The sequence below is a fragment of the Chiloscyllium plagiosum genome, chromosome 2 (genome assembly GCF_004010195.1).
Source record: "Chiloscyllium plagiosum isolate BGI_BamShark_2017 chromosome 2, ASM401019v2, whole genome shotgun sequence".
NCBI classification, from domain to species: Eukaryota; Metazoa; Chordata; class Chondrichthyes; order Orectolobiformes; family Hemiscylliidae; genus Chiloscyllium; species Chiloscyllium plagiosum.
The window spans coordinates 36,772,279-36,797,298 of NC_057711.1; the positions used below are offsets into that span (position 1 = coordinate 36,772,279).

General features: G+C 39.3%; 1 protein-coding gene across 4 annotated transcripts; it reads right to left on the reverse strand.

Moving 5' to 3' along the window:
• Positions 1 to 376: 376 nt before the first annotated feature.
• Positions 377 to 24,417, reverse strand: LOC122565430 (transmembrane protein 171-like). 4 transcript variants are annotated; one of them, XM_043721425.1, is made up of 5 exons: positions 20,171 to 20,645; positions 13,444 to 14,110; positions 4,806 to 4,941; positions 3,714 to 3,766; positions 1,177 to 1,227 (listed from the first exon to the last, which is right to left on the reverse strand). In XM_043721425.1, the coding sequence occupies exons 1-4, from the start codon at positions 20,219 to 20,221 to the stop codon at positions 3,754 to 3,756; spliced, it is 867 nt and encodes a 288-aa protein (XP_043577360.1). In that variant the 5' UTR covers positions 20,222 to 20,645; the 3' UTR covers positions 1,177 to 1,227; positions 3,714 to 3,753. The 4 variants fall into 4 exon arrangements, with proteins under 4 accessions (XP_043577366.1, XP_043577343.1, XP_043577360.1 ...); XM_043721431.1 differs by lacking the exons at positions 3,714 to 3,766; positions 20,171 to 20,645 and adding an exon at positions 24,351 to 24,417 and having other exon boundaries at positions 377 to 1,227; XM_043721408.1 differs by lacking the exon at positions 3,714 to 3,766 and having other exon boundaries at positions 377 to 1,227; positions 20,171 to 20,648.
• Between the last annotated feature and the right edge of the window lie 603 nt (positions 24,418 to 25,020).

The window sequence follows — 25,020 nt, forward strand, 5'->3', positions numbered from 1 at the left end:
GTTAATCCAGTAGTGAGTCTGAGGCAAGCAGTCTGATACTTTAGCCACAGTGGAGGAGCTGAGAGATGCTAGTGAGGTAAAGCTGGTATCATCAGCATACATGTGAAAACTAACACTGTGCTTTTGGATGATATTAGATTAAATTACTTACAGTATGGAAACAGGTTCTTCGGCCCAACAAGTCCACACTGACCCTCCGAAGAGCAACCCACCCAGACCCATTCCGCTACATTTGCCCCTTCACCTAACACTACGGGCAATTTAGCATGGCCAATTCACCTAACCTGCACATTTTTGGACCGTGGGAGGAAACCGGAGGAAACCTACGCAGGCACGTGGAGAATGTGTAAATTCCACACAGATGCCTGAGGCGGGAAGTGAACCTAGGTGTCTGGCGCTATGAGGCAGCAGTGCTAACCACTGTGCCACCATTGCGAAGGGGCAGCACAGAGATTAGAAACGTAGAAACTCATAAGGCTGAAAAAGTTATATCAGCTACAAAAAGAGATTGCTCGATATTATCCACCTTGTCTAATATCACTTTACTGCTTGTTCCTCATATCCTTTAATTTTCCAGATATGCAGATGAGTTTTGACAATAGGTTTTCACTAGATTTGAGGAGCTAATGGAGTGTCTTGATTGATGGCTTCCAAGATTACAGTAATTTATGGTAGGGTAAATAGTATTAATTGTTTCAATTAGTCAGTGAGATGGTAATGCAAACCCAAGACAATTAGCAAGATAATTAAAGAAACTTAATGGTAGTGATTAAAATGTGCACTTTACACTGTCACAAACAATTAATGAAGCAGAGCTAACTTTTGATTTTATAGAAGAAAAGTCATATATCTTCTTGAGACAGAGACTGTTAAAAGAGAGTAAGGAGAGTAGAAATAGAGTGGGTGTCTCATTTGGAGAACCCTTCTCACTCCCAAGCATCGAACTGGTGACTAAAATAGCCTTTCTGTGGTCATTAATGTTCTGAGAACAGCCACATATAATTTTATCAAAAGTGCCAAACTAAAGAAAGCCAAAATTAATTTATCTAAGATACTGTTGGATGAAGTAGTTGGTTGTTCATCTGAAGTCTGGGTTTCTTCATCCATTGTTGATAACTCTGATAGAAAGCAGCAGACACCAGATATATCTGCCAATGTGCTGGAAACCTCATAAGAATCAATCTAACATCCATCATGTTGGAATTAGAGCTCTCATCTTCCTGGGCCCTGCCAAGAGGTTAAAATGAAAATTCAATAATTTATAGTAAAATGATCTCAGTTTAACAAAATGAGGCTTGGACATATTAACCAATGATAAAGTAATTCTTTGCTGTGATTCTACATAAGAAAGGTTTAAACTAAACACAGTAACTGTTCCAAATTGGTCTATTCTTAAGATTACACAAACACAAACAATTGAAAAGGATGCTACAAGTTCCAAAGGTCACTTGCGTTAGGATGCTTTTACTATGATTTTGTTTTAAAGCTGTGATAATTAATTACTGAATGATGTTTGAAGATACAAAGACCATTTCAAATCAACCACAATTATAACCATCCAGGGAAAACTCTGTTTCAGTGAACTGTATATACAAAAGACTATGGGTCAAAACTTAAGTTTAACTCACTTAAGTCAAAATTTCCAGGAGTTTTCAAGCCCTGACAAAGTCCATAGCTAGTCAATGCTCACACATAGATATAATAACATTATATGTAGCATTAAAAAAGACAAACAAGGTGTGCAAACTTTGGGGAGAGATAGACAGACAGACAGCAAGAAATAGGTGGGGATGCAAAAGGTTTAATTAGATTTATGTACACAAACTAACAGTTACAGTACATACATATGAATGTATTGAGCATGACAAATAAGGTTGGTGAGCTGCAAGCCTTGATAGATACTGCTGATGGGAACATGCTGCTGTGGTGATAACAGAGACCTGGTTTAATAGAAGGCAGGATTAGGTACTTAATGTTCCCGAATACTGGACAAGGAACAAAATCTACTTGGTAAGAGTTCAGAAAAGATAAAGATATTAATACTGCGGGGGCTATAGGTCAGCAACTTATGAAAAAATATATACATGAATAAATATGTAATGATGTGGAGGTGCCAGTGTTGGAATGGGGTAGACAAAGTTAAAATTCGCAACACCAGGTTTGTTTGGAAGTACAAGCTTTCGGAGCATTGCTCCTTCATCAGGTAGCTAGTGGGGCTAGATCATAGGTCACAGAATTTATCGTATAATATCAAAGTATCATACAACTTATGTGATGGATTGAACAAACCTAGATTGCTGTTAAGTCTTTAATCACTTCAAATTGGGGTACAGGTTTTGATTGATTAATATGATCATGCCCCACCAGCCACTTGACGAAGGAGCAGTGCTCCGAAAGCTTGTACTTCCAAACGAACCTGTTGGACTATTAGCTGTTGTGGTGTGATTTTTAAATGTGTGATGCAATTAAACATTTGCAAATAAATAGAGAATTGCTGAAAACACAGGTGTTGATTCTTTGGCTTGCACTGAAGAATGCTGGATTTCAGACACTCACAACAATTTGTACTACATGAGAAAAAATGCTGATTGGTTGGCAAGTCAACTTTAGTTGGCTGAGACATTGGTATGGAGAAAGCAATGGAAAACTACAGACTTGCCATGCTCCTGGAATGTGCAAGGTTTGAAAGTATTCCTATTGTATAAAATGGATCCTGTGTATGAAGCTTCCAGCAAGTTTAAGCAAGTCACCCTAGAGCTTGATTGATTCTTTTGAGTACAATGATAGTGAGCTATTCTCGCACTCAGCATTGTTCAACAAGTGCTACCCAATCACATCAATTAGCAGATGTTTTGCTGTGGGTATGGCAAGCAGGGCTTGGTTGAATACTGTTATGTGGAATTCCATAGTTATTAACAAGTATATCTAAATCTTGAGTGTTAAAGTCCTACAAAGGGATTTGACGCCTAAAACCTTATGAGTCAGAGGCAAGAGTGCTACCAATGATGTCACAACTAAAACTTGGCAACAGAAAATTGAGAGGAGCTTTGATAGAGCAGTTAAAAACCATGAAGGGTCTTGAAAAGATAGGTAAAGGAAATTGCTCCCATTGACAAAAAGGTCAAGAACCAGAGGACACTGACTTAAGAAAAATAGAGGAAAGATAACGTGATGATAAACTATTTAAACAGCAAGGAGGTAAAACCTGAAAAGCACTGCTCGAGAGTGCGCAGAAGGCAGACTCAGTTGCGGCTATCAAAAGGGAACTGGAATATTATCTAAAAGAAAAAGAATCATAACTGCAGAGCATGATCAGTGGAGTAAGACACGTCTGATTTGTTCTTTCAGAGAACTGGCACAGTTCTGAAGAGCTAAATAGCCTCCATCTGGGCTGTGAAATCAAACAGTGACACCTTTTGTAGGATATATGGTGTGGAATCAACAGCTTTAAGACAGGAGGAGTTAAATCAGTAAAGAAGGAAAACTGCTTTGGACTCTGGAATTGATTGGTGGATTAAATATTTAAACAATTTGAAGTGATAAGTGATTTACTTTGCTCCCTCCAACTAACAGAGTCCAGTAGTGACCTATTAATTTTTGAAAACAAATATCTTTCAAGCAATCTTGCTCCATGTCTCCCCGAGTGTTTTCTAATTTTAGAATTAGAGTTTGACAACTGTAATTTAGAAAGAAGCCTTGTCAGGATATGTGACCTTGAGGATCTGTCCTGCATTGTTTCTAATTTTCATCATACTATTCTTCACTCCTGAAAAAAAAAATTCCAATTAAAAGTTGTTTTGAAGTTAGAAAGAACAAACATAGGCCCAGATCCTCCGATCTCCAGATAGTTGCAAACCAGACATTCCCCAAAGATTCATGTCAAGCCCCTTCAGATGTCTTGGTGGGCTGACTCCACAGGAATTGCCCATGAAGTTAAAACTCTGAGTTCGAGTTGGAGATTTGGGAGAGATCTGACTTACTTACCCAGGAAATGTGAGACAGATTAACCATGTCTACCTCCTGGATGACTATCTGACTGACTGCACTTCCCTTCACTCCATGTTCCCGACTCCTCCTTCTTGCTCCCCAAACCCTCTGCTGTTCACTGATCCACCAACCTTTAGACTACTCTTTTGGCCCACCAAACTCTTGACTCCCACCTGACCAAAACTCACCACTCGACGACCACCCTGGCACCTTACCAACTTACCTCAATCATACTCATTCATTAACGCACTAAAGCCTATTCAAACAGCACAGTATGTTCGTGAATGAAGACTTGCCAGAAAATGGTAGTTATTGCTGTAAAAGGAGCCTTGGTCTGACTATCCCCAACAAACCTGTACTATGAAGAGGATTGCAATATCAGGTACCCTCTGCATTTCTGAAGAGGCCAGCTTCGTAGGACCCACTTGTTGTGGGGAAAGCGGGAAGCAGGGGCAGCAATCTAATGGAGATTGTCGGTCCATAATTGTTTAAAATCTGTCGCCTAACAAGATTTGTTATGAGTCAAGGTGGCTATAGCAACAAATCTAATATTTGTTGACTTATTGAGAAGGTTCACCCAATAAATTTAAACTTGATAAAAAATTGCTGTCTCACAGGGACAGAAGCACAACAATATAAGTGGTAATCAATAAATTGGGTGTACACAGCATAAAGTGTACATTGATCTTTTGAGTGACTCTATCATGAGAAGAGATTGCTGATTAGCTAAATAAGATGTTCAGACAATATTTCTAAAACACTTGGTGGGACACTACCTGCAAGTTTCAATACTAAAATTAAGAGGCTGATTACTTTACCTGCAGTAGATGACACTGTAATATGAGGGAGGACTGTCACTGGGAACAGGTTGACAGATTCCATTGTACTCATTTACAATTGGTGGTGGTTCAGGGAAATAAGGTGGTGGTGGTGGAAGGACCAACACAGAGTTATCTGAATGCAAGTAAAACATTAGTTAACAAACAGTACAGAATCCGAAATCAAGCAAAACAACATATTTCATTTATATGTCATCTTAACATTCAAAAACAAATATCAAATCGTAGAGTTTTACAGTATGGAAGGAGACCATTCGACTCAATGGGTCTGTACCAACTCCTGAAATACCTATACAGCTCTTCTCATTCTCCAGCCCCATCTCCATAGCCCTCTAAATTCATCAATGTCAACTAGATATCCAGTGGTGTTCTGAAATCTCATATGGAATCTGGCTCAACCACTGTCCCAGGCATCTACAAACAGTTACTCCTTCCATCACTCATGCATTTGCAAGAAGCACTGCAATAAATCACCCAGACTCCTAGACAGCACCATCTAAACCCACAACCCCTTAGAAGGACAAATGTAGCAAATACATGGGAACACCACAACTCATAATTTCTCCTCCAAATCAAACACCCTTTGACTTAGAAACACATCATCATTCCTTCATTGTCACCAAATCATAATCCTGGAATTTTCTCTGTAACTGTGGGGATACCCACATTATGTGGACCATAGTAGGGCTCAAGAAAATTCAAGGAAGGAGACCATCAACACCTTCTCAACAATAGTTAGTGATGGGCAATGAATATTGACCCAGTTAGTGATGCCCTCATCCTGTGAATGGATTTCAAAAAAAGTGATGTGGCCAATGATATAGTGAAAGGAGAGAGACAGTGCGAGTTTACAAAAGGCCAACATCTTAAGAATGAGGTGTGACCAGTGGCAGTGTTACACAGGGCCAAGAATACAAAAGAGAATACAATGTGCTGAAGGAGATTGCTGACAGAATGGAGAAGCCATTAGTGGAGCTGAAAAAGCACAGCAGGTCAGACACCAACCAAGGTGCAGAAAAGTCAACATTTTGGTCCAAACTCCTTTGTCAGGACTGGGGAGGGGAAGGGGAGCCCGGAAGTAAATAGAGGGAGGGGGTACGGCTGGGGGAGCAGTAAGTGGGATGGTGATAGCTGGATGTAGGTAGGTGGGTTATTGTAATTGGGGCTGAAAATGTGTTGCTGGAAAAGCGCAGCAGGTCAGGCAGCATCCAGGGAACAGGAGAATCGACGTTTCGGGCATAAGCCCTTCCTCAGGAAAGGGCATATGCCCGAAACGTCGATTCTCCTGTTCCCTGGATGCTGTCTGACCTGCTGCGCTTTTCCAGCAACACATTTTCAGCTCTGATCTCCAGCATCTGCAGACCTCACTTTCTCCTCAAAGGTTATTGTAATTGGTCAGTGGGAAGGGTGGAGTGGAGAGATGAATAGGAAGATGGACAGGTAAGGTCAGGTTAGGGAGACAAGGAGAAGGGGGAGGGCTGGGAGTGGAGCGACTTTGAAGCTGGTCAATATTGACTTTCCTGTCCCTTGGATGCTGGCTGACCTGCTGTGCTTTTCCAACGCCACATCTATTGATTCTGGTTTCCAACATCTGCAGTCCTTACTGTCTCCAAGAGATGCATTAGTAGCATTCAGATAGTAGCAATGGAACAGGCAGTCATAATGAGGGAAGATGTGAAAGAGCATTTCTTGGTTAAATTCTGGTCAGAGCTTGAGAAGGTTCCAATCACTCAAGATATTAGTCTTAAGTTAGGTCAACTTAGCACTGCATAATAAGGAGGAAAAAAATCAAACAGGACATTTACAAAATGATAGACTTAGAAAAGGAGACAAGACAATAGTTGACACGGACTGAAGGTCTATTGAGGGAGAGAGCTATGACAACATTGGTCGTAAAGGAATAAACCACTGACAATGTGAGCGAACATGGTGGCCAAGAAAGGAGTTGCGTGCGAAGGAAATTGAGGGAGCGTGAGGCTTATCTCTGCGAGACATGGAGCTTGGGGATAAGATTGGTGAGAGAGAGAGATAGAGACAACAGAGACACTGTGAATGCATAGTTTCAGTCTTGGTGACACAGCTGTCTGGCAACTCCTCATACATGTTATTGAAGAGTGGGGCAAGATGTAATTAAACAATAGCTCACTTGTGGGAAAATTTGACTTTGCATACTTTCACAAGGTAACGTCAAAGTTTCTTCCTATTTCCCCAGCAGCAAATGAAACAGTTTGGCAGGCCTTTTAAACAAAGTTAATTGTTTTATTGTGAGCAAGAAATCATCTGGGATTAATGAAAAGAATACACAAGCCAATCATTGAATTCTGATAGTATTTTAAAAAGTGAAATATATCTTCTTTATGATAAAGCCTTGCATCTAGCATCTACTTCTTTATGCAAACTGATATTTCCTACCTTATAAATATTGCGCACGGGTGGCATAATGTTGTCATGTCTTTAAGCACTGAGACTAAGAATTGGTTTCTGCACTGTTCCATATTTTTCAAGCTCCCCACAATTGTTTCAAGTGGTGTCTAACTACACTTTCCTCAGCAGATTTGCATATTAAGTTCATCCTGTATTTAAATACCAAGAAGCTTGAAACTTTTAAGAGAAGTATAAATATTTAGATAGAGGAATATGCTCTTGACATGTTGCAATTGCATGCATCAAAGTATTCTACAAACAATGAAGAACTTTGGAGCAACACTTGTAATATGCCAAATTATTTATCATGGGTCTCCCTTGCTCACAGAGGTGTGTTATGAAGTAGCAGAGGGATTGGGTATCCAACCTTTCACTCCACCTAATCCTCTGTCACAAACTTAGGAAATTAAAAATATTCATGAACTAGTAACCTGCCCATTTAGTTGGTATGATTGAATACATGTGGTCTACAAACCTTGAGGGAGATAAGTAGATAATGGTGGGATATGTTTTGGACTCCTCCAGCAAAAGGAGTCAATATCTGTTGAGTTGACTGATTTTTATTTCCTTGTGGGATATGGGCATCACTGGCTGGACCAGCATTTTATTCCCCATCCCTTGTTGCCCTTGAAAAGATGGTGGTGAGCTGCCTCCTTGAACCACTACAGTAGGTTTCCTTTGAGCTGTAATCTGCCTTTTAGCTACATCCTGTGGGCCTACTTGTGCTTCCACTCACAGCATCATAGTCAGACTGGGCATCCCTTCCATTATTCATTGTGGCACTAATATTGACATTCACTCCATTGGTCTGTTTTGGGTACAAACAGTGAAACTGCAACTAAAATGCCCTAGAGGAAACTATTTCCTAAAATAGTGCGACTATTTCCTAAACACACCCCCACAAAGCATAATGGAGAAGATATTCATTAAGTAGTTGAATATCATGCAACATCATTATATTTGTTTTTATGTGTCATACTTGATTTATATTGAAAATTAAATCAATGTTTTGAAATTAGGAACCGGGTATATTAGCATTTGTTCATTAAATAATTGGTCCATGCCCAACTCATCCAAATTAGAAGAGGGAGAAAGGAATCCTACATAAATTATCAAACACACTTATGCTAATATTAAAAGAGCCCAGTTTCATCTCACATAATCCACGTGGAGGAAGTAGTTCCTAGATTCTTATGAATGCATATAGTTTGTAGATCAGAATATTATTTGCACATTGATCGGCAGTGAAAAGATCACAATTCATGTATTCCTAGGGGATAGATTTCTGGAGTAGTATGTTAAAGAACCAACTGGTGCTAACGTATTTAAGATATAGATCTATGTAATATGAAATGGCTAATTAATAGCCTTCTATAAAGGAGCCATTAGGGAATGTCGACCATAACATGATGGTGTTTTACATTAAGGTTAAAGTAATATAGTTCGTTCTGAAATCCTAATCTTATTAAAGGAAATCATGAACATATGAAAGGCAAGTTGGCCATGGTGGATTGGGAAAATACATCAAAAGAATTCATTGAAGGTAAGCAATGGCTTCGATTTGAAAACTCTTACAGGGTCTACAACAAATATAAATCATCTAAAGTATAGAAACCAAACAGAAAAGCTGAGTCAACTACTGTGAACAAAAATAAGTTAAATATTACATTTGATTAAAAGGTGTAGTTTGTAAATGTGCCAAAAATGGTAAACAGTTTAGAAAAGGAAGACCAAAAATAACTCATAAGGAAGGCTGAAAAGAATATGAATTCAAGTTTGCTGTAAGATTGCCTGTAAAAGCTTCTGCATGTATACCAAGGAAAAATGTGGGCCCATTTCAGGCAGACCCAGAAGTATTTATAATGTAGGATAGAAAAATGGTGAACAGTTACTTTCTGTCTGTGTTCCAAGAGAAAGATAAGAAAATCTTCTTGAAGTACTAGCGAAACCAAGGGACTTATGAAAATGAGGAAGTGAAGAAAAATAAAAGAGGTTACTTGAAAAACTAATTGGATTCAAGTTTGATAAATTGCCTGGGCCAGATGAGCTGTATCCCAGAGTAATGAAAGGTGGTGACTAAATTAAGAGTGGAAGCATTGGTGGTTATTTTTCAAAATGCTACAGATTCGAGACAGGTTGTTGTCGACTGGAAATGCAGCAAATGTAACTCCACTTCCTAAGAGGGTAGGGAAAGAGAAAGCACAGTATTATAGATCTGTTAATTTTTAAAACTTAAAAAGAGACACATTTTGTTGAAATCTTTATCTTGTACTCATGAGGACATTCATAAAAAATATCAGAGTAAAGGGAAAACTTGGGGCGGCACAATGGCTCAGTGGTTAGCACTGCTGCCTCACAGTACCAGAGTCCCAGGTTCGATTCCAGCCTCGGGCGACTGTCTGTGTGGAGTTTGTACATTCTCCCCGTGCTAGGTGGGTTTCCTCCGGGTGCTCCGATTTCCTTCCACAGTCCAAAGATGTGCAAACTAGGTGAATTGACCATGCTAAACTGCCCATAGTGTTAGGTGCATTAGTCAGAGGGGAAATGGGTGTGGGTGTGTTACTCTTCAGAGGGTCAGTGTGGACTGGTAGGGCCGAAGGGCCTGCTTCCACACTGTAGATATTCTAATCTAATCTAATATTGGACACTAGAAGAGGACTGATTGGTTGGCCAGTGGATTATGATTAATAGTTGTTATGGAGAATGCACCTGTTAGCTTAAGACTGTTAACTGGTTGTCAGTATAACTCTTTGCACACTCATGATTATAGAGCAAGTGCTGTCCAATTGCAGAATAACATCTAATATTAGACATTGTTTTGAATTTTACCAGCAGGTAATTATGCTGCTAACCTATTTAAGATTATCAGTTAAGTTTGCAGTCAATGCGCAGTCACTTTGATGGTCTGCACAATGTTATCAATGAGCTGACTCCATTCACATCATTGGCCTCTGGTTCTGGAAGTCACTCCATGTGCAGCCCAATATTTGCAGACAGAAAGAACATACTGCACTTGACTGAACTCAACAAAATAGGTGACAGCCATTGTCTGGTTCATTTCTCAGAGAAATGCCCTGTCCAACCTGCTGGTTTGAAATTTAAATACAGTTGGCCAGTTACTTACTGGTTATCATTCACCTGACAAATTCACCTGACAAATTCCCTCTGAGAGTCCACTTTTCAACCAATCAGCATTCTTCTTTCATACATATAATTGCTTTACCCATTTACATTGGCATTTCTTGCATTGTCCTACGGAAGGTAAGCTGAAAAGCTTTAACAAAATGTGTCTTTTTTGGCAGTAGGGAAGATATTGAAACCAATTATAAAGGATGAGATGACTGGATACTTAGAATGTAATGAGCAGAATCAGCATGGACTTCTGAAATGGACATCATGTTTGACAGAACTGTTACACAATTTTTAAAGGATATTGCTTGTAGCATAGATAAAGGAGAACCAGTGGATATGATGCATTTGGATTTTCAGAATGCTATTGACAACTTGTCATTCAGGAGGTTAGTAAATAAAATTACAGTTCATGGGATTGAAGGGAACACACAGAAGTAATTATTAATTGGTTAATAGACAGAAATCAGAAAGAGAGAATAAACAGATCATTCTCACAATGGCACGTGGTAATTAGTGGGGTACCACAAAGATCAGTGCCAGCTCCAAGTTGGGAGAAATTATATATGTCAAAATTTAGAATGGCACCACGGAATTGGTTGGGAACATAAGTTGTAAGGAGGATCCAGGCTGACTTCAAGAAATTTGAACAGGCTAAGTGAATGGGCAAATACAGGCAATAGTGTGATCAAGTATGAGGCTATCCACTTTGGGAGAAAAGGAGAAATGCAGAGTATTTCTTAAATAGTATGAGTCTGAGCAGCATTGATGTCCAAAGGTACATGGATGTCCTTATTCATGAGTCACTAAAAGCTAGCAAGCAAATGCGGCAAGCACTTTGGAAGGTAAAAGGTACATTAACCTTCATTGCAAGAGGATTTGAGTACAGGAGCAAAAATGTCTTGCTGCTGTTGTACAGAGCCTTGGTGGGACCGGGTCTGGAGTACTGTGTCTAGTTTTGATCTCCTTATCTAATGAAGGGTGTATTTGCCATCAAGGGAAACAGCAGACCACCAGATTAATCCCTACGATGATGAGATTATCTTGTAAAGACAGATTGAGGAACTGGGTTTATATTCCCTAGCATGTCAAAGAATGAGAGGGAGATCTCATCAAAACTTTAAAAAGTCTTACAAGACTTGATAGGGTAGACAAGAGTAGTGTTTCCTCTGCTAAGTGAGCCTAAAACCAGTGAACACTGCCTCAGAGTAAGGTGTGGTCCATTTATGAATGGTTTGAGGAGGTATTTCTTCACACAAAGGGTGATGAGACTTTGGAATTCTCAGCCTCAAAGAATTGTAGATGATCAATCATTGAGCATGTTCAAAACGGTCATCACCAAATTTGTGAAGACAAATGGCATGAAGAGGTAGGAGGTTAGTGGGAGAAAATGGCATAGAGATGATTAGGCATGATCTGTTTGTTTGGCAGAGTAGGCTCAATGGCCTTAATTGCCTAAAACCAAAAGACGTAGCAGCAGAAATAGGCCATTCAGCCGATTGAGTCTTCTCCATCATTCACTTTTCTACCTTTTCCCCATAATCCTTAATTGCCTTGCTGATTAAAAATCTCTTTATCTCAGTCTTGAATATACTTAATGACCCAGCCTTAACAGCCCCCGATGGTAAAGACTTCTGAGAGAAGAAATTCCTCCTCATGACTATCTTAAATGTGTGACTCCTTATTCTATAATTATGCCTCTGTTACTAGATTCTCCCACAAGAGGAAACAACTTTTCCTGTCAAATTCCCTAAGAAATTGTACATTTCTGTTAGAGATTGTGTCTCATTCTTCTATATTCCAGTGGGCACAGGCCCAACCCACTCAAGCTGTTCTCATATGACATTCGTCTACCTGTGGTATCAGCCTAGTGAATCTTCCCTGTACTGCCTCCTCTGGATGCCAGGATACCTTGCCTTGGACATGATTTGGAGATGACGGTGTTGGACTGGGGTAAACAATGTTAAGAATCACACAAGACTAGGTTATAGTCCAACAAGTTTAATTGGAAGCACTAGCTTTTGGAGAGCTGCTCCTTCAACCATCTGATGAAGCAGCAGTATAACCTGGTGTTGTGTGATTCCTAACTTTGCCTTAGATAATGGGTCTAAAACAGTTCACAGCTGTGGTCTGGTATAGTTTTAGCAGGCCACCCTCCTTTTGTATTCCGTTCCCTTTGATATAAAGCCAACACGCCATTTGCCTTCCGTAATACCCACTGAATTAGGATGCTGGCTTTTGTTGATTCATGGACAAGGCCTCCCGAATCCTGCTGTATTACAGATTTTTGTAGTCTTTCTCCATTTAAATACTATTCAGCTCCTCAGTTCTTCCTGCCAAAATACCAATATTTCCCACATTATATTCCATTTGCCAAGTTTGTGCCCACTCACTTAACCTGTCCATATCTCTCCATAGACTCGATCTGTCATCACACTTGTCTTTCCACTTCTTTTTGTGTCATTACAAACCTGGCTACAGTTCATTCACTTGACCTCATCCAAGTCATGAATATTTATTGTAAATAATTGTGGCTCCCAGTTCTGATCCCTATGGCATACCACTAGTTACAAGTTGCCAGCCTGAAAATATCCCCCTTATCCAAACTTGCAGACTTCTCTTAGTTCACCAATGCTCTTTCTATGATAACATACCACCTCAAACACTATGGGCTCATGTCTTATTCAGTAGCCAAATGTGTGGTACCTTATAAAACACCTGGCATATTCGTGTTTCTATTTTCTATGAAGCATTTGAACTCAACAAATTTGTGTTCATGATGGATGAGGACTTAGACAGAGCTGAAAGATGGGATACACAGTTCTTGCCCGACTCTGTTACTTGTAATATTATTATCGTGGGTGAGAAGACCTGTTGCAAATATTTCCCTACATTAAAGCAGTAACTACAGTCAAAAAATAATCATTAGCTGCAAAATGATTTGCACTGTGCAAAATAACATAGAAACAAGCTCTTTTTATTACTGACTACACTCTATTTACTTTAGGAAGGAGCAATAGTATATAACTCACAGGTAAGCATCAGTTTTAATCACTTCACTTACCTATTGCTATTTGACATGGTCCTGATCTATGTGGCTGTTGATTACTTCTGGATGGGCATTCTTCTTCTGGATTTAATGTTACCTTCTTTTTGACATGGGCAATTAGCAAGAAGCAAATACCAATAAATGTTACCACTGGGCCCATAATTTGCAAGAAGAGTAGTTTACATTTCTCATTTCCATTAGTTTTACTCTTTAAATTGAATCCTTCACCTTCCTTGGTGCCAGGGCAGGTGATTGCCCAAACTCCAATCATAGTTAACAGCACTCCACTGAAACAAAAAAGGATGCCAAAAATAAGGAAACGAGCAAAAGTGTCCTGCTCACTGCATGAAAGAAAGCATCTTTGATCTGCTGATTGGGCCAGCTGCCTCAGATTCACCAGAGACTTGGATCTCGCTAGAAGTAAGAATACCAATGCAATGCCACACAAACTTGGTCCAGTTGCCTTTAGAATCACATTGCAGCTGCCACCATTACGATCACATGACTGGAACCCAAAGGTAGCAATAATGACTCCAGCGGATAGAAAGGAAACTCCAAATATAAGTAGAAAGAATCCCGTTTTATAAGAACTTCCATCTCCCTCTATCCTCTCCAATGCTGGAACAGTACGCATTATCAGCTCCTCAGAATTGAAATGTTCTTCAATGTGAAATGACTGAATCTGTGAATTTAAATAAATATTGCAACAAGTTTTATTTTAGCATAAATGAGGTCTAATCATTATTATTTTGCCTCTAAAATAGTGTGGGCACCACACAAAAAATATTGATCAACAAACATAGCAAAAGCTGGAAATACACAGCAACCATCCAGAATAAAACAACAGAGACACAGAGGGAAATATGTTAGCCATTGACTTTTCAACATCTAATCAATTTTAATGTCAGATTTCCAGTGGCCACAATCGCCTACTTTTATTTTAGACTATGAATTATAAAAAAATCAGTTTTTTTTAATAAATGATCAGATGTACTGCAGTATTGAAGAATTTTGCAGAATTACAATTTTTAGGACCAGATTTTAAACAGAAACTAGATTTCAACTTTCAAATGAATATAAACAGAAGAACAACCAGAAAGAGGAACAGGAGTAAACAGTTTGGTCTGTTGAACCTGCTCCAAACATTCAATGTGATCACAACTGACCATGGTTTCAACTCCACTTTCCTACCTGCTCTTCAGATGCCTGGAGTCACAGACAGACCAGAGATCTGTCACAGCCGTATGTATATTCAATTATGGCAATCAATAGTGAAGAATTTCAAAGAGGTATAACCCTTTGAGTGACAAAAGGTCATCGCATTTAAGTCCTAAATGATCGACCCCTTATTCTGAGACTGTGTCTTCATGTCCAAACTTCCCCAGTCAATTGATGCCGTAAAACCTTCTTGACAAAAAAAAAGTTTCCTAACGCCCTGATCAACATTTATTTCTTGACAACATCACCAAGGCAAATTAATTGGCTAATCTTCTGCTTGGAAAGTTATTTAATGGGGAACTTTGGTTTGTCCTGAGGACTGAAAAAAGGCAATCTGTGAATGCATGACCTGTCATTCACTAGTTCTGAAAAAAATTAAAGATTTACATGAACAGCAAATCAAGATAAAAATAGGATATCATCCTTGCCATGAAGCAGGTACAACTTGACCAAACAGAAACACTTTGGTAATGATTAACTTCCAGTTATTCTTATTTCAATTGCAATTACAAAAGGAGGTTATTATATCATGCATAATAAAAATAATCAAAAATTGACTAAACATTGCGGACTTTCCAGAAAAGAAAATCACTTAATATTATTGTATTCCTCACTAATGCAAAGAAAACATGAGTCCACACACACACACACACAATCTATCCAAAACAAAGGAAATCCAACTAAAACAATAACCTGCTCAAAATGTAGAACAGAATGCTAAAGAAAGGGAAGTTCTTGCAGCTACAGACAACTGCCAGTAGCAGTGGTGGACTCTCCCTCTTTATCCTCACTTTCTCCTCTCCCTCTTTATGGGCATTTAAACGGGCATTGGGTAGGCATATGGAGGATAGTGGGCTAGTGTAGGTTAGGTGGGCTTGGATCGGCGCAACATCGAGGGCCAAAGGGCCTGTACTGTGCTGTATTTTTCTATGTTCTATGTTCTAACACTGCTTTCAAGTGAAAAGTTCTCCAAGTCGGGTTGGGTAACTGTCTATCCATGACAAGTCAAAAGAAGACATTGAGTCTTTTTATTGCCTCAAAAAGTAGTCATGCAAAGTGCAGATGATGAAATGATAATTATGAATATGGTTACCAGAATTTATTGGCAATTTGTTCCCTAGTCCTCAAAGCCTGTGCAATTCTATTATCTCTTAGAGTATACAAAAGTTGTAACAAGGTGTAAATAAGGGGAACGTTCACTATTAGTTTTGAAATGATTTGGAAGTTATTCCACATATTCCCTTTCTGTTAAAGATGTATTGCTTTTGTGTGTTAACATTTTGAGAGTAGAAGTTCTTAAAATTGATGGTAATAAAGTTTCTCACTTTATCCATGTATTCCTTTTGCGACTTGAGCTTTATATTTGTTAACAGTACTTTGAAATGAAATATGAAAGAAGTGGAACTAGGCTGTGAAAAGTCTGGTTCAGTCTCAGAAAGTGGCCAGAAAAGTAATGAACTCATTGGGAAGTTGAGAGTTTGTAATGAAACTGAAGTCAGACAATAAAATATGTAAACTAGCACACCATTAGTGGGTGGGTTGTAAGGGCAGAAAGTGTGATGATTCGTGTGATAATATCACTAAAGGGTAATATGTAGATGAGAGGATCATGGGTATTCACAATTAAGCAGTGGGAAAAGAATGTCTATAATTCTTCTGACCTGAACTAGACAAAATAATCTATAATTTTTGTCTCAACAAAGAAGAAATGTTGGAGTAGGATGGCATCATGACTTTTTGAAGTCTGTAGAAATATCAAGAAGGAATAAGACACCGTGGTTAATCACTTTGCTAGAAGCAATGACAAACTCTGAACAACGGATGGAATCCAGATTGGGCGGATTCTAAGTGGTGAGTTTCAGGAGGGCTGGAGTGGTTCTAGGAGGTGACGACATGACTCAGGACAGGGGAGCAAGGTTGAATACAGAAAATAGCAAGTACAGAGAAGTGAGAAACACATTGTACATTCATTTTTAAAAGGACAGGATTGATGAGCTTTCAAGGGGAGTTGGTTTTGTGCTCAAGGAGAGAGAGCTATTCATAATATCAACTAAAGTAGGGGGTTTAAAAGGGAGATTGATTGGCAAGAATGAACTAAGTCTTAAGGATGAAATAAGGCACCAACACTTTACATTTACACGGAACCTTTTACTATTATAAATATGCTAAGGCATTTTACAGGCATGATTAAGACAATATTTTACAAAAAGTGATATGGGGTGAGATTCCAAAATCTTGGTAAGAAGTAGATTTTAAGGAGCAGAAGATGAGAGAAGTAGACAGGTAGTGAGGTTTAGGGAGGGAATTTCACAGTTTTACAAAAAATGATATGGGGTGAGATTCCAAAATCTTGGTAAGAAGTAGATTTTAAGGAGCAGCTAAATGAAGATGAGAGAAGTAGACAGGTAGTGAGGTTTAGGGAGGGAATTTCACAGCTAAGAGCCCTGACAAACATTTGCTTGAAGAAAATCAGGGATGCACAAGAAGCCAGAATTGGACATTGCAGAAGTTGGTAAGTCAGCAGGACATTACAGAAATATAGAAGCAAATGTTGAGAATTTTAATATCAAGGCATTGCTCAACTGAATGTTGAGACAACTCAGCAAGCACAAGGTTGACAAGTGACTGGGACTTGGTGTAAGTTAAGATATTGATTGCAAGAACTTTGGATGCACGCTGATTTACAGAGGGTTCAGAGTTGTGACAGTGGTTGGGAGAGCATCAGAATAGTTAATAAAGTGGGGCAAGTGCTGACTTACAAAGTGTTCAGAGTTGTGACAGTAGCTGGGAGAGCATTAGAATAATTAATAAAGTGGGGTTAAGATTGGGAAGGGAGAAGCTATGTTTATCTTAGTGCGTATGGGCATGGGCAAGAGGAAGGGCTTGAGGGAGAGGCAGGGGAGCAACAAAAGTAGCCAATTAGTTGATTCTAATTAAATATAAAGAAACTCATAAGTTGCTCGCACTTCTTGCTTGAGGAGGGTGAAGGCGTTTTTAAATCCTTACTTTTGCTATAAAACCAACTTACTTCCCTGCTCTTAGACTGAACAAAAATCAACACTGTTTCGATCAAGGTACAATTTAATCGTGACTAAAATATATCAATTATTGAAATTCAAAGTCTGCATGGCTACATTATGTTACACTGCAGCTAACACACACAATATGCATTAAATAGTACCTTTAAACCAATGTCATTTCACAAGTATACCAAGGAAACAGACACTGTGATAGCAACGATTCTCCCAATTATTTGGGAAGTGTAATGTGCATTTAGCATAACCAAATAGTACAGCAGTCCAGCTCACAGCAGGCTCTGCCAGTAAAGCAGCTATGCACATAAAATTTCAAGGGATTAATTCCTGGCTAACCATTGGCATGAGGAGGGCACATGTGAGAACGTTTATTTATGAAGGAAAGACTGGCATTTATATGGTGCCTTCACAACCTCAGGATGTATTGAAGTGCTTTACCACTGGATAAACTATTTTTGAAGTGTAGTTTGTTTTAAGGAAGGAAATACCACAGCCAATTTGCATATGGCAAGGTCTCACAAACAACAATGAGATAATGACCATATAATCTGCTTGAGTGATGTTGGTTGAAGGATAAATATTAGCCAGGACTAAGGAGAAAATTTTCCTACCCTTTTGTGAAATAGTCCCATGGAATCTTTTAGGTCCTTTTGCAGGGTCACATTGGAAGGACAGCATGGGGGATGGGATGTTATTTTAACATTTCAGCCAACAGGAAACATTATTGAAAGTGTGCATTCCTTCAACATTATACTGAAAGGTTAACTTGGATTATATGCTCAAATTTCTAAAGTGGGACTTGAACCTACAACCTTTGTGATTCAAAGACTAGAGTGCTGCCATTGAACCATTGTTTAACAGTTCCCAGATGGTCTATGTCCAAATTATGTACAATTATACCAGCTTTATGGGGGCTCATGTGCATAGTGGGAGTGTCCCTACCTCCCTTAGCCAGACGTCCTGGGTTCAAGTCTCACCTGTTCCAGATGAGTATTATAACATCAATGAACAGGTTGATTAAAATGGCTAAATTCTAGACTGTGATGACATTTTTTTGGCTAAATGTAAACTCAAATGAGTGCAATATAATTTTCTGATGATGGTGCCACAATGCTTGGGTTTTGGTACTTTCAAGCATTAAATAAAATCATGATGCTGAAATTGTAATTGTAATTGCATGATAATGGCACCTAACACTGCTTGTAACTTGTAACTTTAATATGAAATGCTGTAGGAATTTATTTCAGTGATTTGCTTTATATAATAACTAACACCCTCTTGTCCCATCTAAGAGAAATATTTAAATCAATTGAACTTCTCCACAAGCAAGTCCAGAAATTACTATAATAATTCATGGGCAAATATATCACAGCGGGCAAACTGTGTATGTTACCCTTTTAATGTTTGTAAAATGCAGCTATTCTCCAACTGCTGATATTGTATGTATCTATGACAGCAATAGCTCCTGGCAATACATCCCTGGCTTCCAATAAGGGTCAGAACTGAGCACTTACACAAAGGAGGAGCTTCTCTCCCAGGCCTTCCTTTTTAGCTATTATGGGCCCAAGATCGTTTATTTTAAAGATTATCTATAGTTCTCTCTCCAAGGATGTGCCTTGACATTTCTGCTTTTACATACGGTAATTTTTGAGACCCCGATTAGGAGCACCTACTTTCTCAATTTTTTTTTCTTGATTTTTATAATGCTCAGAGCGTGTGCCTATTGTGGGCTGTCAAAAAACATCCAAAATCTCAGAGATCCTTTCATGATCTAGGATGTATCCAAGCGTTTTACAGCGATTTAAATATCAAACACTTGCAATATAAGGCTGCCAATTTGTCGGCAGAAAGATTCCAAGATGATTAAATGATTTTTTTGAAGATGTTATTAAGGGGTAGCCCTTGGCCAGCTCACTGTGAAGCACATACTTATTCTTTGTTGAAATAGTATCATGGCATTTTTATATCAAACTACGAGACGGACCCACTTTGAACACCTCCCCCGTTTGCCAATATCGTCCACAGTGCAGGGCTTCCTTATTACTGCACTGGACAATCAGTAGTAGACTTTAACCCTATTAAACCAGTGAAATTCAATAAGCAGACTAGGAACTAAACCAGGTGCCTCTTAATTTAACTGGGCATGGAATGTCATTGAAGCACAGTGTAATTCAGGGTCATTCCTCAATCTGTTTCATGGCGAATTGAGAAGCGAAAGCAGAGTAAATTGCAATTTACCGGTGAAATATAGACAGATCTAATTGCACAATAAATGCTCGGTGTTTCCAATTAACTGGATGTGATAGCGAATGTGAAGAGACAGTGCTCTCGATGCTGGTCAGAAACCTGGAAGCACAGCTCTTTCACATTTCCCTGGAAATCAGCACCGAGCGCCTCGGGTTGGGTGTTCAGTGCAGGAGCCTGACCACTCCGCAGCCTTCCCAAAGCAGGTCATGCAGCAGTTAATACTGAGGCGAAGACAGACCGACCTTGCTTGGCTGTGCGGAGCTCCTCTGTCCCATCCAACAACGAGTTACCATCGGGAGCACCACCGCTTCTTCCGGCTCTGTCCCTGATAGTCAGGGAACGTCGGTGATCTAGACCAGGCTCTTGTAACCACATTATCACAAACAGATCGATAGCAGTTATTTATATCTAACAGAATTGGGAAACATCCACGCCCCTGATGTCTGCGAGATAGTTACGTCTCCCCAGGCTGCCTTGTCAAACCCACTCCCAACTCGCCCTGACTGGTCCCGTCTGGATCCAGATCCCTGCTCAACCCTCCTCACTTGACCCCGAGTGAAGGAGGCGACTCACCACTCCGAGATCGTTTTACCATCGGGTGCTATATAAAATACAAACTTCTTAAGAATGACACTTCTGTGCTCCAAATGTGCTATTTCTGGTCTCAGTGAGAAAGACGGCAGCTTTTCACCAACTTTGTAGGGTTCCCAATCAGCCCCTTCGAAATGATACCTGAATTCCATACATCTCGCTTCTTATATCCGTTCCTGCCTTTGGCTAGCAAAAAGCTGCCATCTCAGACTGAAATTATGCATTGAACTAACGTCTAATGCATTTTTTTTGCGGGAGACAGGTAGTTACCCTTGGCGTTTCCCTGAATGGCGTGGCTTAGAGTTTAAAGGTTCCATTGTCAGAAAATTCCACAATCAAAGTATCTCTTCATACGTATTCCTGGGAGTACCAGTCCAGTTTGTGTAATCCTGCCTCAATACCTATAACCCATATGCAATCCTGGTCAATCTACACTCCCACCAAGGTCAAAATAAGACTTCCATAGTGCCCTAGACCCATTAACACAATATTCTCCCACTGTCTGCCTGGGTTTCCTCCGGGTGCTCCGGTTTCCTGCCACAGTCCAAAGATGTGCAGGTTAGGTGAATTGGTCATGCTAAATTGCCCGTAATGTTAGGTGCATGAGTCAGGGGTGAATGTAGAGGAATGGGTCTGGGTGGGTTGCTCTTCGGAAGGTCGGTGTGGACTTGTTGGGCCGAAGAGCCTGTTTCCACACTGTCGGGAATCTAAATCTAAATCTAAAATCTAAATGAAGTGTCCTCTGAACAGGATTTTATTCAGGGTTTTTGGGAAAAAAAAGTTTTTTTAAAGCTAACATTTCATTAGCCTCTTTGATTTGCTTTGTAAACATTGTGGTGATGTGTTTACAAAGACTACTCTATCTCTTTGGTCCTCCAACTTTTTAATTCTTCACCATTTAAAAAATACGTTGACTTCTCTTAGAACCAAGGGGATGACTTCACCTCTACCTGTTTCAAAATTCATCCACCATACTTCTGTCCACTCATTTAATCTATCAACGTGTATCTTTATGTTCCTACTTACTATATGATTTGTTATTGTGCCATTAAAAAACCGAGATCTATCATTATTATGTTCTCTCAGTCATAGTATGGTGATTGTCAAAGTATCAGCATAGATATTTGTGGGACACCATTGAGCATTTAATTTGAATCATCTCAAATATATTACACGAAACATTTACAAGGGAGGAGATAGTACTAATGTGATTACTCCAGCAATTTGTAATCAGAAATCTAGGCTAATGCTCTTAGAATGTTACTCATCACAATAGTTGGTAGAATTTAAGTTCAATTATTACATTTGGAATTTAAAAGCTAACCTAATCAACTAATGCTGACCACAAAACAATATATCTGAATCACTTTTCAGAGCAGGAAATCTGCCATCCCAACAGACCCACAGCATTGTAATTGAGTCTTAACCCACTCTGAAACAATCTTGCAAGAAGCATGTTTGTGTCAATGTGCTACCAAGCCAAAAGAAAGGGATGAAATTCAACTGATGACCCAGCATTGTGCTAGATACCCAAAACAATAATAAAGTCAACATGGCTCTATGCCAGAGTCCTCCTTCTTCATATTTAGCTTGTCTTCAGCTAATTTGATTCACTCCAGGTAATATGAAGAAATGGCTTGAAGACACGGGAATTGCAAAGGCTATGGGCCCTAACAATATTCTGGTAATAGCACTGAATACATGCTCCAGAATTAACTGCGTTTCCAACTAAGTTTTTCCAGGACAGCTACAATATTGGCATCTACTGGACAATTTTGAAAATTGGGTGACCACATGGAATCCAGAATCAGTGAGCAAGTTATGTCTTTCGAAGCAGCACTTGATAGCACTGTCAATGAACCCCTTCCATCACTTTACTGATGATCAAGAGTAGATTGGAGATCACAGTAAATTGACCAGGTTGAATTTATCCTGCTTTTTGAGCACAAGACGTTTCTGGATAATCTTCCACCATGTCAGGTAGATTATAATGTTGTAAATGCACTGGAAAAGCTTAGCAGGGAGTGCAAATCATTCTGGAACCAATCTTTAGTACTATTGTTACTAGAATATTGTCAGGGCTCAGAACTTTTGCAGTCTCAAATGCTTTCAGCCATTTCTTGACATTATGTGAAGAGAGTGAAATTAGTTGAAGACTAGCTCTGTGAAAATGAGGGCCACTGGAAAAGCCTGGAGTGTTTTAACCGCTTGACAATTCCAGCTGAAGATTGTTGCAAATGCTTCAGCCTTGTCTTCTACACTGATGTGCTAGGCTCACCCATTATTGAAGATTGGTATATTTGTAAAACCACCCCTTCCAGTGAGTTGCTTAATTACCCTCACGTATGGAGTCAGCTATTACGAGGGGGCATAGCTTTAAATTAAGGGGTGGTAGGTATAGGACAGATGTTAGGGGTAGATTCTTTACTCAGCGAGTCGTGAGTTCATGGAATGCCCTGCCAGTAGCAGTGGTGGACTCTCCCTCTTTATGAGCATTTAAACGGGCATTGGATACGCATATGGAGGATAGTGGGCTAGTGTAGGTTAGGTGGGCTTGGATCGGCGCAACATTGAGGGCCAAAGGGCCTGTACTGTGCTGTATTTTTCTATGTTCTACGTTTTCTATAATATTTATGACTGAATGTGTCAGGACTGCAGAGCTTCGATCTAATTTAGTAGTTATGACATCAATATGCTTTGTCCCATCACTTGTTGTTTGGTACACAAGTAGTCCTGGACTATACCTTTACTAAATTGACACCTCATTTTTAGGTGGGTCTGGTGCTGCTCTTGCACTCTTCATTGAACCAGGTCTCTTGGCTTGATATCAGTGGTAGAGTCAATGCTCTAAGGTTACAGTTAGATAAGTTACTTTCTCCCTGATAATGTCATTAAATTGTAAGTAGCAGAGGCCCTCATAGTGCTTGACTATTCACTGCTAGCCCTTTGTATTCCATGGAAGAAAAGACAGAGGGTCCATAAACAGATTCTTGCATGTGAACTGACAATGGATCCCTTGTCTTAAATCCAGAGAATATCGGGGTTCAAACATGAACCTATTATATATGCTTCATCTCTAAATCCATCCAATGAGGATGCTCGCAGAAGTTTGTGGAAGGACCTGCCACAGGTTTGTTGGGGCCATGGGAAATGTATGCCAAAAACGTTTGATGGTCCATCAAGTTTAGTCAGGTTGACTGGCACTCTCCTCCAGCTCATGCAGAGCAAATACCTGTGGATGAAAAAGCTAACTGTGGAGTCCTACTTAAGGGGAGTAAGCACATGCAGGTCCTACTGCAAAGGTTTTAGCAACAATGTAGATGGCTTTCTTATAATTTCTACCGCCTTAAAAATTGATGCTCTATCTTGTTCCTCCCCACAGATATTAAAACGTTTGCTAAGGCCATGTATTCTCACTTAGCAGGCCACATGATCCATTCCAACAGATCCTAATGTTTCTAGCTCAAAGTATCCACAATAGCTTCCACCTGGTTTGTGACCTGATCCTGGCTGTCTCGTTAAAATCTCAGAAAAAAACCAGAACTCTTTCTACTTACGTTGATTCTGATGGGGCAGCAAAGCTGCACATCTGCTGATATGAAATTTTTTTAAATTGAACTGATTCTGCTACTGGTCTCACCACAATCTCTTTCTGAATGGTATCTGTTAACTAAGGAAATATTTCCACAACTATCTCATCAGGTAGCTTGTCTAGTCATTTAGCCCAGTTTTTTAGAAATGTTGTTTTGATGTAGTGATTAAAAATTGACCTACTTTTTTTTAAAAAAGACAATAACTGTTAGAGAACTGCAAATTTAAAATAAAAATTACCTGTCCTTTAGATCCCAAGTTCCAAATAAGTTCTTCTGGTTGAAGAAGATGTGCCAAGTATTTCTTAAATGATAAGAATTTGGGTAACTGTAGAAGTACAAAAGGATTCAGATGTTCATGATGATGTCACTGAAGGCTAACATGCAGGTTCAGCAAACAATTCAGGAAACTAATGGAATGTTCATTTTTATTACAAGAGGATTTGAGTACAAGAATAGTAAAGTCTTGTGATGGTTTAATGGTAATGTCACTGGACTAGTTAATCCAAAACTGCAGTCTAATGTCCTGGTTATGTAGGTTCAATCCCTACCATGGCATGCAGTGAAATTCTAATTCAATGTGATCTGGATTTAGACTAATGGGAGCAACATAGCTGTGCCAATTGTTCTAACTAACATCCTTTTGGAAGCAAAACTGACATTCTTGCCGAATCTGATCTACATCTGACTCAGCATGTGGGTACACCACCAATTAGTAAGATAAATGTTATGTTAGCTTTTATTGCAAGGATTGAAGTACAGATATAAAGAAATTTTGATAAACGTGCACACAGTTTTGGTCGAATCACATCTGGAGTATTGTGTGCAGTTTTTATTTCAATATTTAAGAAAGGATATACTTGCACTGGAGATAGTGCAATGAAGAACCATTACATTAATCCCCGAAATGA

Excerpts from the sequence above, each read along its gene's own strand:
- LOC122565430 (XM_043721408.1), bottom strand. The coding sequence starts at position 20,221 with ATGGTAACTCGTTGTTGGATGGGACAGAGGAGCTCCGCACAGCCAAGC. Across the intron at positions 14,111-20,170 it reads GCTCCGCACAGCCAAGCAAG|ATTCAGTCATTTCACATTGA; the intron begins GTCGGTCTGTCT and ends TTAAATTCACAG. Across the intron at positions 4,942-13,443 it reads ACCATGTCAAATAGCAATAG|ATAACTCTGTGTTGGTCCTT; the intron begins GTAAGTGAAGTG and ends ACTTGCATTCAG.